This window comes from Phyllostomus hastatus, unplaced genomic scaffold, assembly GCF_019186645.2.
Source record: "Phyllostomus hastatus isolate PE091 unplaced genomic scaffold, TTU_PhHast_1.1 phas_scaffold_114, whole genome shotgun sequence".
Lineage (NCBI taxonomy): Eukaryota > Metazoa > Chordata > Mammalia > Chiroptera > Phyllostomidae > Phyllostomus > Phyllostomus hastatus.
In genome coordinates, this window is record NW_025334006.1 from 10,830,791 (window position 1) to 10,845,587 (window position 14,797).

At 42.1% G+C, this 14,797-nt stretch overlaps 1 protein-coding gene across 1 annotated transcript in view; it reads right to left on the bottom strand.

The window, feature by feature from the left end:
- SND1 (staphylococcal nuclease and tudor domain containing 1) overlaps positions 1–14,797 on the bottom strand; it is a 416,128-nt gene that overhangs the window by 171,316 nt on the left and 230,015 nt on the right. Inside the window, exon 14 of the mRNA XM_045855549.1 lies at positions 2,420–2,492. Coding sequence (XP_045711505.1) covers positions 2,420–2,492 — 73 coding nt within the window. The remainder of the gene's footprint in view (positions 1–2,419; positions 2,493–14,797) is intronic.

Below are 14,797 nucleotides of genomic sequence, written 5' to 3' on the forward strand. Positions count from 1 at the left end.
ACACACATATTTAACATGACACTTTGACGGAAAGAAGGGAAGGTCGGAAGGGGAAGAGAAAGATCTTCTGTTATAGAGGGAACAAAAAGAAAAAAAATGAAAGACAAGAGAAAAACAAGAAAACCTCCAATCTAAGCTGAACAATATGTGATGAAAGTAGACAAGGTCATTCTGACATCTATTTAAATGAAATAGCTTTTTCACTTTCACTTGCCCACTTGGCTCAACCCTTTCTCTTTTATATACATGCTGAGGAAAATTTAATTGGCATTTATGTTTAAAAAACATAAGAGCAAACCAATTCTTCAACATCCATACAGAAAAAAGAATAAAGATAGGCATGAAACTGAGCAATGGATGGGGGTAGGGGTGCGTACACACCCAACTAAGGAAGACTGTGAAGGGAAATCTGTTACTACCAAAAAAATAAAAAAATAAGAAAACACCAAAATGCATCATGGCCAGAGGCAGCATAAGATGCACAGATAGCAATAAAGATCGTTAGGACACTATACTGGCAGGTACCAACAGGACATTCCTGAAGAAAGTGTGTATCTGCCTCAAAAAACCCACTGAGGACTTCCCCTTGCTGCCAATGGGAAATCTCAGCAAGAAAATGAACTCCACAGGCAAAAAAGCACCATCCCCAAGGTTTCATTCAGCTTCCAGAAGGCACTGGATTGTGAGCCTAGGCTCACGTGGCCCTAATGTAAAGGAATCATCATTGTGTTTTCCAAAATAGGTATATATAACTTCCCCCTGCAGTTGGACAGCCAAAAAATAGCCCTTCAATTACTCCAACATCTTTACCCCCCCAAACAAAACAAAACAAAAAACCACAAAACAACAACAACAAAAGCAATGACACTAAGGGAACTATTGTTAAGACTGCCACAGCAGGCACATATAGAAATTAATACATGTATGTTGTAACTCAGCAAGGTAAGCCACAGGCCTGATAACATCCACAGTCAACAACAAGCAGATACAATTTAGTCACCTGTGGCTCAAAGGCCATTAGCAACAGGTCTGTGGACTGCTGTGAAGAATGTGTATCAATGTATCTCACTCATTAAGACAGGCACAACTTCTCGACAAAAGTCCAATTAATGTAGGTAACAGTGTTTAATCTATAATCTGCAGTAACTGGCCACAGAGAAAGAAAAGCTCAAAAGAGTACCACTGCTTAATAGGGACAAGGTACTACTACATTTAGGCAAGGGTGAGTTGGCCAGACATTTGTGATGTGCAATCACAAGGAACATCAGGCAAAGTCTCAGCCAGCTTGGGAAGACAATATAACAGGAAGATACAGTATTCTATTTCATCCCTGCTGTGGGTTAGGCTGAGCTCTAGCATTTTTTGTTTATAGTTGCATTTACTTCCTGACACCCAAGGGAAGCTTCCTGAGAGTCCGAGATAAGATGTACTAACCCTTCCTCTGTCACCACCCCCAGGCTATGTAGTCCTCCCTACACATGACCTGAATCCCTTCTTTAACCATCAGTGACTATGGGAGTTGAAATGGATGGTGTATCATAGGAACAGAGGGTGAACTGATGAGCCAACAAGCCTTTTCTGGGCAGATAATCAAAATCAGCACCTAAACTGCTCACTATCCTCCCTTAGTTGGTTTTATGTCTCTTTATAGCAACTGCCACTACCTGATTTTGCCATTGTCTCCCTTTCCCACATGCATGTGGAGACTTTATTGGTTTTGTTCATTGTTATAGTCTCAGTGCCTAGACCAGTTCTAGGCACAGAAGGGCATTGAAATATCTGGTGAATAAACCCTCCCAACTAACAAAGATATCTATTCAGCCAAGAGATCCTAATTGTGCAAGGGTAGAGTCTTAATCACTGAACACTCGTTCGGACACAGCCTTTTGGGAGCTCCAAAGTATGTCATCTTCTGTTCTTCTGGAGCATCTACATGCATTAGCTCAAAGGATGCTCACACATTTCTCCCACTTAGAAGCAACCTCAGAAAAAAAGAAGTTTGATGAAATGACAATACTTAAACTTGTCCTAAAATCTGTACTTGACCTTTTCCCACTAAGATGTTCCAGTCATAGTGAGAATTAAACAGGGATTTTACGAAGAGATAATTTCATTTTAATATAACTGGAAAGAAATATCTTCTAAGTCATAATAATTAAAAAATGGTAAAGCAACACAGTGACAGTTCAGGTGATGAGATAGGAGGTTAAGTTTAAAGCCCTAGTTTCAATTCTGATTTTCCAGAATATAAAACAGTACCTCTACAGATGCATAGGCAACAGCCCTGGAAAAATTCACATTCAGTGCCTGAAAACAAATGAGCTACAGAAAACACATAAGCTGAAGTACTTTGGTGAATCAGCAGCTAAACTCTTGGGACTTCTGAGCCACACAGGCTCTATTCAGGGACACGACTCACCCCAGATATGTCTGCGACACGGTGGATAGGCACTTCCTTCTTGCTATGCAATCCTTTGCCATTCTTAATAGCTCTGTAGAAGAAAAAACCCAATTAAAAAACAAATCACAGAGGGAAGGGGTAGGAGGGTGAGAAAACGGGGTGAGAAGAGAGGTCATTCAAATAGGGGTCTACCACACACTGCACAAAATCACTCTGCACAGGACTGAGTAGCCAGTCTCTGCAAGAGTATCTGGTGGAGGGAAAGGACAGCCTGCTCTTCTGAACCCAGTTATCACTACGTGGCTGCTAGTTCCAGCTAACAGTGTGCCTGCCTGGTAATCAGAGAGCTCCGGGAACTTGTTTCCAAATTAGAGGCATTGTTCCAGGCACAACAGAATCAGTTGGAAGACTACAATCTTAAGAAACAGAAGTAATAATGTTTCCTTCTGTGTTTAATCACATGAAACATTTAAAATGCAAAATATGTAGTTAGTGTTCCAATTCTAATGGAAATAAGTTCCTCCCAGGTATAAAAAAAAAAGTTGCCATGAATGAAGCAATATTGTATGGAAAAGCCATTTATGGGAGAGGGAAAATTAGTCAAGGCTATGTAACTGACATTAAACCTCATTTTCCATCAGTTTCAGTTTGTAATAATGGTGGATTTAGCAGGGGACTCTGGGACTTTGTCACACATCTGACCACTGGTTGGTTTGCTCCAATCTCCCACTTTTTATCTTGTAATTCCCTGAATGGTAACAGGGACAGAAGCCTAAGCATCACTGGGTATATCACTCATGTAATGATGAAGGACTGGTGAATAAAAACTAATGGGTAAATCATGTAAGTCACTACACTATTAGGTAAGACATTCCTGTGTCCTGCCAGTCTGCAGACCCAAGCAGGGAACACTTCTGAGCTTCGAGAATGAGGAATAGAGATTCAAGGGTGTGCCCACCCTGTGGACCAGCCTTTTTAGAGTTTTTGAATTCCAGAGAGCGAAAACTGTCCAGACTGGGGTCAATATTTCAAGCCCTCACACTAATAACCACACTTCTACAGTCTTCCCACCAGGTTCTCACTAGATAACCAGCAACAGAGGACACTGCTCTGCAGGGGTTACTTTCGGGTCTTAACTTCCTAAATCAAACTCATAAACTAAATGAGGTGAATGTTGCTTGGTGCAAAGTGGAAAAGTGTGGGGTCGGTGGACATGGCCCTTCGCCCACCTGTGACTGAGGGCTGTCCAGACAGCCACTGGCCAGAATGTGTATTATTTTGGGAGTGGATTGTAACTCCCTCATCTCCTTTTGGGAATGCCTTCTTGTCTGGTGACTGCTTCTTGACCTTTTCCTTCTGCACATGCATACTAGAGTAATATAGCTATGGGCCACACTTAGGTTTATGCAACCTGGACCCAGATGCCTTTGTCTGGGACCCTTTAATAACGAGCCTCAGACTGGAGGCAGGTTGGTCGCTCTCTTCCAACCCGCCGCTGTTGGTACACTCCCCTGTCATGCAAGTAGTAAACGACATGCCCACACCTGCTAGTCCTTGGATGGTTTCTTTCAGAGTACCACGGACACTCAAATAGACCCTGGCTTTGGGCCCCTGTGTTACAGTCATATTTTGTCATACTTCTTACATACTTGGGCCATCACCATTCACTCCTCCCTCACCCCTTCCTTCATCACAGGGTATCTGCCTCTCACCCAAAACTGATGTAAAAATGTCTCCTGTCCAGGAACAACAAATGCTTCCTTTACTATCTGGTTTTTATTCCGCAATGATGGTAAGATATGAAAATACAGAGTTAACAACAACAACAAAAAAATCACACACCCCCTCTGATCTGAACTGCTAATTGAAAGAAAGCATTTTCAAGTTCCTTGAATCCCAGGGCTCCCTCCTGAACTTGAATCAAGGGCTTCTTCAGCTTTAGAAATTGCAAATAGGTCAGATTCTTCCTTAGTACAATGGTTTATCATTCCAGGAGCCTGCTAATGATCATGGACCAGGGCTGGTTCATGTAGAAAACCACTGGCTGGAATCCAGCAACAGCTCTAACTCATCCTCCGCCATCAACAGGCTCCCCCTTTCCCCATTCTGCTCCCATAAACTCTGGGGTACTGCCTTGGGAAGACCAAAGCCCCTGAGGCAAGGCAAGTGCACAGCCACCCTGATTGCAACTTGCCTTCCTTCAAAGCTAGGCCCACTAAGCTTTCTGCAGGTCCTCTGAGGGCCCAAACTGCTTGTAGCCTTATCTTCTTCTAACAACAAGGACAAGTGAAATAAATGGACCTGCCCTGTAACAGACAGTGTGGGAGGGCACTGCTGAACTTGTGACCTTTCCTGGAGGCTAGCAAGCATCTCATGTACAATGAGGAGAAAAGAACTGGGCCTGAGCAGTAAGTTAGAAAACAGAGGTTCTCCAGGCAAAGGAAGTAAGGTGATAAATTAAAATTCTGCTTTCTTTTTGTGACCCCAAAGTAGCTCTGTGCCATAGGTGGAAATCCAGGACTTAACTGAAAAGATTAAGCATGCTATCCAAGGGAAAAAGCATAATGCCTCAAACCAAAAACCATGGATAATAGTGTGCATAAGACATTTTAAAACAAACAAACTACAATTCTTTAAAATTGAGTCCTAAAAAAACTTTATGATCTACCTTGTTTCTAAAAATGGTACAATCAGACACTTATTTACATTCAGGTATTAATTTTGGAAAAACCTTCAAATACTATCTTTCCATACTTATGACTGTTAAATTAAATCAATTCAGGTTCATTCAAGAGGCAGCAAGAGAGTAATATTATAATATCATATATAAACTGAGAAACAGTTCTCATTGTTGTTAACAAAACAGAGGCAAAATTAAAAGTTAATAATTCATAAACACTAAGTACAAATAATGCCCACCTACGGAGCACTCTAAAGTGTAAGTGGTACACCGGACCCAGGCTGCAGAATGTGAGGGCTCTCTGAGAAATGAGCTAGATGGTATATAATTCAGTTTGGGTTTCCTTCCCTGTACTGCGGTTGCGTTGGTTCTTGTTCCCATACTGCTGCAGAGATGACCTGAGTGAGTCATCCCCAGAACTCCTCCCTCAGCCTGACACAAGGCTATTAATGCCACAGCAAGAGCTTTTCGTTAAGACAGTAACTGGGGGAAGTGCCCAGTGTAGAAATTCATGCACATATCTCAGAGAGGAAAGGAGTAAACACTGAGAGTGGTAGGCTTGCCCCGTTCTTTGCCAAAGAAAATACTGTAGTGCACATCTCTGTTCTAGGACCAGGAGGCTATAGCACATGACTGCTTCCTAACAGTAGAATAGATGGTATAGTCAAAGCCCAGGTTCCGCTGCCTTGTCACTACTTCTCAGTGGGGCTCCCCGTGCATCTTACATAACCCAGTTTCTGTGGGATAGGCCTGGGGAGTTCTGTCGTTGAGACATGGGAAGGTAGTCAGCTAGCAGGTTTGCTTCCACTGATAACCTGCTCCACAAAGCAAATACCAACACCCCTCCCCACATTCCCTCTCCCTGCAGGCTACAACCACAGCTCAACATCCCTTTTCATTAGGCAAGGAATGAAACTCCTGACTTCTAAACTTCTCCTGCTGTGTCTGCTTAATAGCTGCTTTCTCACAAAGGCAGGCTGGTGCTCAGGCCAGCCAGCAGAAAGGAAGCAGTGGGGCAGAACACAGCCTGCTCCTCTCAGAAGCTTTGTCTCCAGGAAGCAGCAGTGCAAAGATGGCAAAGACCAGCGGTATCAATAATGGACAGAAATCATCAGCAGCCAGAAAAAGTGAGCATATATCCCCATTCATACAAAGGGGTAAAGGTCAGAAGATAAATTAAAACCCAGCTTTCTAGGTTGCTTCTAGAAGCCTTTAGAAGCTATACTTGTGGGAGAATTTCATTCCAATCACTGGAAACACTCTTCTTTCTTTAAACAGCCAAGTTTAAAATTCCCACACAGGAGATGCTACTGCCTCCCCACTAGATAATAAAACCCTCAACTATTAAACAAGATTGCCCCACCGCCTTCACACAACAGGATTAGAACGTCAGCACACTTTACGCCACAGGTGGCAAACACAAGGCCCACAGGCCGCATTCCGCCCTCCACCTTGTTTTATCTGGCCCAGGACCTTATTTTCTACCTGCACGGCACCTTGTTTCTACCTGGCGGCAGCGCTGAACTCCTTGCCCCTAGTTAAGGAGTAGTTACATTTCTACAGCCCTTAAATTACATTTGGCCCTTTGAAGGCAACTTCAAGGCTGAAGTGGCACCCGCCACGCCCCCCCCCCCCCCGCACCCCTGTGAGAATGAGTTTGACACCCCTGCTTTATGTGATGAAATAGAGTTTGCTCTTAGGTTCTGGGGTTCCTTACTCAGACGGGCAAACCTACAGACCAACCCTCTTCAAGGCACCATTGACTCATAAGCAGTTCATACTGGGCCAACAAGCCAACAGACCATAATCTTAATCTCAATTCAGTGATGGTTAGGCTGTCATTCTGAACAAATCTTCTTGTGACACTAAAAGAAGGTCAAAGGATCTACGGTTAGATGCTGCCTATGCCAACCATAAAACAGCTGTCACATCAGGAATTCTTAACGGGGGACGCGAGTGAGCTCCACACTTAGAATGCTGAAAGTACCTATGAACCCTAAAGTGAAAAAATTTATATGTGAATTTTTCTTAGGAGTAGGAGATTCCAATAGTTTCACAAAAAGAAAGTTTCAAACATAAAGAAAGTGAAGTGATGGAAAGCAAAAATGGCATACAACAGAGAATTAGCAGGGAAATAATGTGGCAAAGGAAGCTACAGAGCTGAAAGCTACAGAGTTATTAGCAGCTACTGAATCTGTAATTTCCCTTAAAGCATGCTTTCATGGTAACTAGAAACCAAAATGTTGCTAACTCAGTTTCTGCTCCATTGCATACATCCCATACTTTCCTCCTTCCTAACTGTACTCACTTGGCCCTCCTGCAACCCCATTGGGCCAGACCCTCACCAATTTATTTCAAGATAACATCGAGAATATTTTAACCGAATTCAGTCAATCCCTTTTGATACTGCATACTACTTTGATTCAAAATTGTGTCCCACTGGTGTATGACTTCTCAAAAAATCCATTTGATCATTTTGCTCCCCTACATCCACCTAAAACAAAGACCACCAGCCTATGATGGCAAGTGTGAATTTTAGTGCTTGGCTCTCTGGGACCTCTACCATGTGGCCCCAGTTTATATCTTCACATGGTTTCTACGTTACTCCTTCTAATCCAGTTAGGCTCATTTTCTCCAACTCTGTAAACGAAAGTCATTCACTATGTGTGTCCTTCCAGGCCCAAAATATAGAATAAAAAGGAGTCACAGTTATCACATCAGAAATTCTTTACCGGAGATCCTACGTGAGCTGCAGTTTGTATGCTGGGACATTTACACATGACTATGAAATGGTAGTGGAATGATATAAATATACATATGGGGGGCAGGATGAATTCAGCATGTAATTATAAACTGTAATATATTACTTTCAAAGTGCATGATGTGTTCACCTCTATTCCTATGGCTAGATTTCAGGCCCTTTGAGGGTTAGGATCCTGCCCTTAATATTTGCTATCGTATTTAACACGGAGCTCTGTTCACATAGTTATATAAACCCAGGGCATCGAGTTCAGTTATTGTGTGCCTACTAAAGCTGAACAAATGACTGGTGACTGACTGATGCAGAACACTGAAAGTCTTTCAAGTTGGAGACATGGATAATGCCAAAGTGACTGCAGGGCAGAAGAGTGAGGCTTGCTGGCTCTTCTGGATGCCCTGGGTCAGGATACATGAGTGTTTTCAGGCATGCTGGTTTTATTTGGAATGGCCAGGGCAGAAGAGCCTGGCCTCTGAACAGAAGCAGAGGTGAACCAAGGATGAAAGCATCGCATCTCCCTCAGCAAGTCTCCTAGAACTACAGAAACAGATAACAATCTGAAGGACAGTGAGTGGGAGCAAAACTCTGACCACCATAAACAATAAACAATAAAAACAACCAAGTGGCAGGATTGTACGAAACTCCTACTAAACAATACGGGAGAGGTTAAAAAGCAGAACAAAGAGTGAATAACTTGCTAAACTTCGAAGGCACCTTTCACTGTGTTTCAGGTCACACTGAATACAGTGTTTTTGCATGAACCAAATACAGGCGTCAGTGAAACATAGCAGCAATAAACAATTCCTTTGGCCTCTCTACTGGTTCCTTGCCAGCTGGAGGAAGCAACAGGGTCCTGACACTCAGAAAATAAGATACAGAGCAGGCACAGGTGCAAAATGGTAGGTGGGGGTGCTAAGATTATGTGGCTGCATTTTCAACAAAATCAGAATTACTGGTAAGAAAGACAGAAAAGATGGAGCTTACATAGACTGGAAATGAGGAAATTGAGTCCTACAGCCAAGGGGAGGTGGGCAGACTAATGACTCCATAGGTATTATGAGGCAGTGATTCAAGTAACATCATTTCACCTAAAATTAATATGAGAAGAAATGAAGACCCATGCTACTGTGTCAGGTGTGACAATGGATCTTCAGTACTTAGTAGAGAGAGAACAAAAAACCAAATTCTGTGGCAGAGAACCACCAGAGAATAGGCATCCCAGTTCTAGACTGATGGGGAACACGAACAAATGAACTCGCTGTCCCTGATTAGGACCACAGGACTATTAGTTCTGGGTAGAAATGGTCGGTATTAGTCCAAAGTCTTCTTGAGAGGGCAAGGCCTCAGAAAGATGAGATCAGATGCGAAGTGCCTCAATGACACTGGTTCTGTAGTTTCTCACATCTTGATCACAAAGGCCAAAATGGCCACTAGAAAAAAATTTGGTGTTACATTGATTCATTAATTCTATTCCGAGATAAAGCTATCATTAACATAATTTCTAAGTGCTTAACCACACAGGCCTACCCACTTGTATTTCAAGAAAAATGTGGGAAGTGTTTTGTAGTCTCTCCATGCCCAGAAACAATGTTTTACATCATTTTTTAAAAATTATTTTATTGTTGTTTAATTACAGTTGTCTGCATTTTCCCCCCACACTCCCCACCTACCCAAGCCAAACTCACCCCCCTCCCTTGCTTCCACCCTTCCCTTTGGTTTTGTCCATGTGTCCTTTACCGTAGTTCCCGAAAATACTTTCCCCCATTATCTCCTCCCCTCTGGCTATTGTTAGATTGTTCTTAATTTCAATGTCTCTGGGTATATTTTGTTTGCTTTTTTCTTTTGTTGATTATGTTCTAGTTAAAGGTGAGATCATATGGTAGTTTTCCCTCACCTCCTGGCTTATTTCACTTAGCATAATGCTCCCCAGTTCCACCCATGCTGTTGCAAAGGGTAGAAGCTCCTTCTTTCTCTCTGCTGCGTAGTTTTCCACTGTGTAAATGTGCCACAGTTTTTTGATCCACTCATTTCCTGATGGGTACTTAGGTTGCTTCCAGCACTTGGCTATTGTAAATTGTGAACTGCCATGAACATTGGGGTGCATAGGTTCTTTTCGATTGGTGTTTCACGGCTCTTAGGATATAGTCCCAGCAGTGGAACTGCCTGGTCAAAAAGCAGTTCATTTGTAGTTTTCTGAGGATATTCCATACTGTTTTCCACAGTGGCTGCATCAGTCTGCATTCCCACCAATAGTGCACTAGGGTTCCCATTTCACCACAGCCTCGTCAGCACTTGTTTGTTGATTTGTTTATGATGGCCATTCTGACCGGTGTGAGGTGGTATCTCATTGTGGTTTTAATTTGCATCTCTGTTACATCATTTTTAATAGCTGCAAATAAAGCCATCATATGGATCCATGTTCCATAATTTAATCAACTGCCTGCTGCTACATATTTATGTAAATATAATACTTCTAGTATTATATATAATGTCATAAAGAATAACTTTCAAACAAACTGTTGGGTGTCTAGCTATTTCTTCCTTTGGATAATTTCATAGAAGTGTAACTGCTGTGTCACAGGACAGCGAAGCACTATTGTTTTCCATTTCCAAATAGAACACGCCTTGCCTCATGGGTTCTATTTGTGGTTAAGCCTTTGATTTAGGTGCTCCTTCCCCATGCATCCCAGACACCCACTTACATCTCCGCTCTCACACAATTATACTTGCAATTATTTACTTGCTCCTCCAAATCCCCACAGAATGTATATTTCTGTTTATATCCCCAATGCACCTGATAATATATTTGTTGTTATAACATGAACAAGTCAGAGAAATGTTAATGTGTCTTTTGACTGAATGAAAAGCAACAGACTTACTGTTTGGAAATGGTTTTTCCGATGTGAGCTACATTTACTGGGACCTGCTGGAAAAGATTCATTGACAGACACTAGAAATTCGGATCCCTGAACCTGATGCAGAGGCAAAGGAATAAGAAGTAATGTGTTTCAACTTCTAGGCCTAAAGCTGGAGTGGGGAGTTAGGAGCAGCTTGGATAAAACAGAAATGCACGAGGGAGTTTATAAGAAATTCAGATGCTAAGAATCCTGCAAATGAAAGAAAGCTATGAAGTAGATTTCCCCTTCACTGGTAGCTATAAAATTCTGTTTATGCATTGATGTATCAGTGATTAATTATTCAAACTATAGTCCTCCTGAGAGATTCCCAAGGCTTACAGCAAAGTAGGATAGGGACATCTGTGATACAGACTCAGCCCTCTGACCCACTCAGCCACGTCACACTGCAGATGAACCAAATCAAGCAAGCACAGCAACCCTCAAGATGATTTCACATTAAATTAGCCAAGAGCTGGTGAAAGCTATTCAAAAGGAGTTGAATTAAAAAGCCATGAATGCAGAGTACGAGGAAGGGGACAGACATTAAGAGTCAAGGGGAATAACGAGCTGTTCGACTGACTTGGGGGGAACAAGAAGGGCTGTCACCACAGGGAAGGCACCGCGTGGACAGACACATGCAAAGAAATCCAAAGCCTGTTCATTCCATGCCTCACCCTCTGTTACTTACAACCATGACTATAATTCTAACAGCAGTGAGACTATTCATCTGGCATAAAAGGACACATACTGTGATTTGTTTTACAGTGGTCTCCTGGGAATTACAGGTTAGTGCGGTGGTTCTTTGACCTTAGTGTGTGCATCAGGGTCGCCTGAACGATGTTTTAAGCGATTGCTAGGACTCAACTTCAGAGTTTCTGACTTAGTGTGTCTGGGGTGGGGGTAGTTTTAGGGGAACCGTAGAATTCACGTTCCTAACAAGTACCCAAGTGCCAATAACGTTGCTGGTCTGGGGACCACACTTTGAGAATGAGTGGTTACGGAGTCAAGGGTCAAGTGTTATCACTTCATTGTTACGAACTCTTCTGGATTAAAATTATATTCCCAGTATGAAAATCTTCCAATGTATTTTGAAATACATATTGAAACCTCAAATATGTAGGACTTCTGTGAAAGAAGCAAGAGCCATTTAGCTAAGAGAGCAGTGAGACAAAAGAGAACAGACAAGGTGCTCCGGACAGATGAATGGTCGTAGCTGCACTGGGTGGGGGTGTGGTGGAAGGAGACTGACAGGCCCAATCAGCTAGGGCCGTTCCTCTGAAGGAACAGAACAAGTGCAGATTAATAATTACCACAAAGATCAGGCAAGGAGGTCTATTTCTGACTACGAGTTCATTATTTGACCAGGACCTGGCAGAACCACCCACAGCTTTGTGTTCAAAATAGAAGAAAAACATAATGGGTTCCAACTTTATCCCAAACCCCTCACACTAGTCATCAAGGTAAGTCTCACAGCTTGAGTTCTATCAGAGGAACTGGGGGTAGGAAGGGAAGAGAAGGATAGGATGAAGAGTGAACAGATCCTCTTAATATCCTGAAGGAGAAAACTATTTGGAAATGGAGACATTATACAGCGCTCCAGAAGTGGCCATTTGTGCTGCCTTAAATGCAGATTGATTACTGCTATTTGGATGTTGAGTGCATCATCTTTTCTGAAGAAAGGGAAAAGCTAAATTTCCCCACATTCAGCTGTGTCGTCCAATCACTTCCCCCACACCAGCTCTTTTAATGCATTTTCCTGTTATCACAGGCTCTTGCAATAGCTGATCTACCCTATTCCCCAACAGTGAAACACCCCACACTGACAGGTGCTGTATCCCATTAGCAACCTCCTCACCAGGACACCTAACTGCAAGCCCAAATTGTAGTGGGGTGTGCACCTTCAGGGTTAAGAGAAGGAAGCCATCAGCATATTGAAGAGAAAGAATAGCCTCCTTCCTCTGCACTGGCTTCCAACCTACACTGGCATGATGTAATGCAGCTGAGTAAAGAGGGCAGAAGGTAATTCACCCAACTCCGGCTTTCTATGATGTGTGGCTAAAAACCCCACTGTATCCTGGTGTTATAGGAATCTACAATTGTAAGAGAAGGAAAGAGAAAAACTCAAAATCAAAGCTCTGTTTTTAACAGTATTCAGTAGGATCTAGTTTTATACAAAAAGAAATTTCACTTGTAGAGGTCATTAGATTGAAAGTGAGAAATCTTGGTTTATTTAAAGCTGTGTCATTAAACTATTGAGATGATGAGAACAGAGGCTGGATAGAAGAGATGAATTTCAAGGAGATGCTCTCCTGGGAAAATTTAATAGAAATGAGAGATGGAATAAAAAAGATGTACGGCAGGCAGTGTTAACAACACAGAGGGAGAAAATAGGAGGGGCTAAGAAAACAAGTAAGAAAAGAGAAGAAATAGGAAAAATAGCAGTATCTAGAGACACTCTTCAAGTTATTTAATGTCTGTCCCTCTGAGATTGCATGCTTTGTAAGGCTTGAGTCTATTACCTTTTTTCTTTACCACTATTATCCCCAATGCCTAGGCCCCAGGATACACTCATAAAAATGAGAATAAAGAAAAGAAATGAATGCAAAGCTATCACATACAAAATAAACTAGCCTTGAATAACTCTTCCCAATAGAGGAATGATTTGCTTTCTTGGAGAACTGGTTAACTCATGTAATCTACACCCTGTGGTAGGATATATTAGTTCTAAAAATTTTAAACACACACTCAAATTCAAAACCAATTTTCTCACTGGATTGGTATGCGGATGAAACTTGCTTCTTATTAAGATATTTAACAAATCAGTACTGTGCCAAGCTAGTAGCACTGAGCTCTTCCACTTAAGAATACTAAAGTTAGAGGTTTTTATGTTGCGGCAGAAAGTGTTGGCAAGTCTTCACATTACATTCATAATCAATACTATAAAGGCCAGTTTAATTAAAGATGCAGAGAGGAAGGACCTTATCAAAAATTTGTGTGCCCTGGCTGGTGTGGCTTAGTGGACTGAGCACCAGACTGCAAACTGAAGGGTCACCGGTTCAATTCCCTGTCAAGGTACATGCCTGGGTTGCAGGCCAGGTCCCCCAGTTAGGGGGTGTGCGAGACACAAATGGATTGATGTTTCTCTCTCACGTGGTGATGTTTCTCTCCCTCTCTTTTTCCCTTCCTTCCCATCTCTCTGAAAATGAATAAGATCTTTTAAAAAAAGTTTTGTACTTTTTAAGCACAAGTTACTTTTTTCTCCTATTAAAATTTTGAGGGAAAAACTTCTATAAATCAGCAAAAATGGGAGGCCAAGAACTTCTTTCCCAGTAGTACTGAAAGCACTTCAGTACAAATGCAACATACATTTACAAGTCACTGCTACAAATGCATGGAAATTGGTAGGCCCATCATGGCCCTACGTAGTCACATCACCAAGAGAGACTCTTACTTAAAAACAGTTTGATAGGACTTTACTCAAGGACTGGCACTGATGAGGTTTGGAGCCTGGAGATGCAGAAGTCCGCAAGGCAGGAGCACTAGTTGGTGATTTTTATTTTTTTAAAAAGGAAACTTTGCAGGGTTGCTCAATCAGAAAACAGTCCGTTTGGGGCCTGGGAAGAGAGGAAGCCAAGGCAGAGCTGAGAAAGGGACGGGCTCATGTGTGCCTCTCAAAGGCGGAGGACACCACCACAGTTCTCTTAATCTGCAGTGTGCTGGGCAAGAAATAGAAAACCCAAGGAAAGATAAGAGAGAGCCTGCCCTTTTCTCTTCTCCCAAGATAACCCTAAGCTCATTATGTATGTCCAGAATGACTCTAAATTCATTTAAATTGGCTAGGACACTAGATTGTTCAAAATAACTGCTTTCCCACAGTCAAGCTGGGGCATCACTTTCTTTTCTGAATACAGACATCCTATCTTGATATCACAAAATCTTAGGATTAAGAGGTACCTTAAAGAAATAAAGCCCCGACTTCTGTGTTTTCCTGCAGTGAGCCACAGAGGCTAACAGTTTCTAGGAAACCTCAAGTATTACATTTTAAAATATAGTTACTGGTG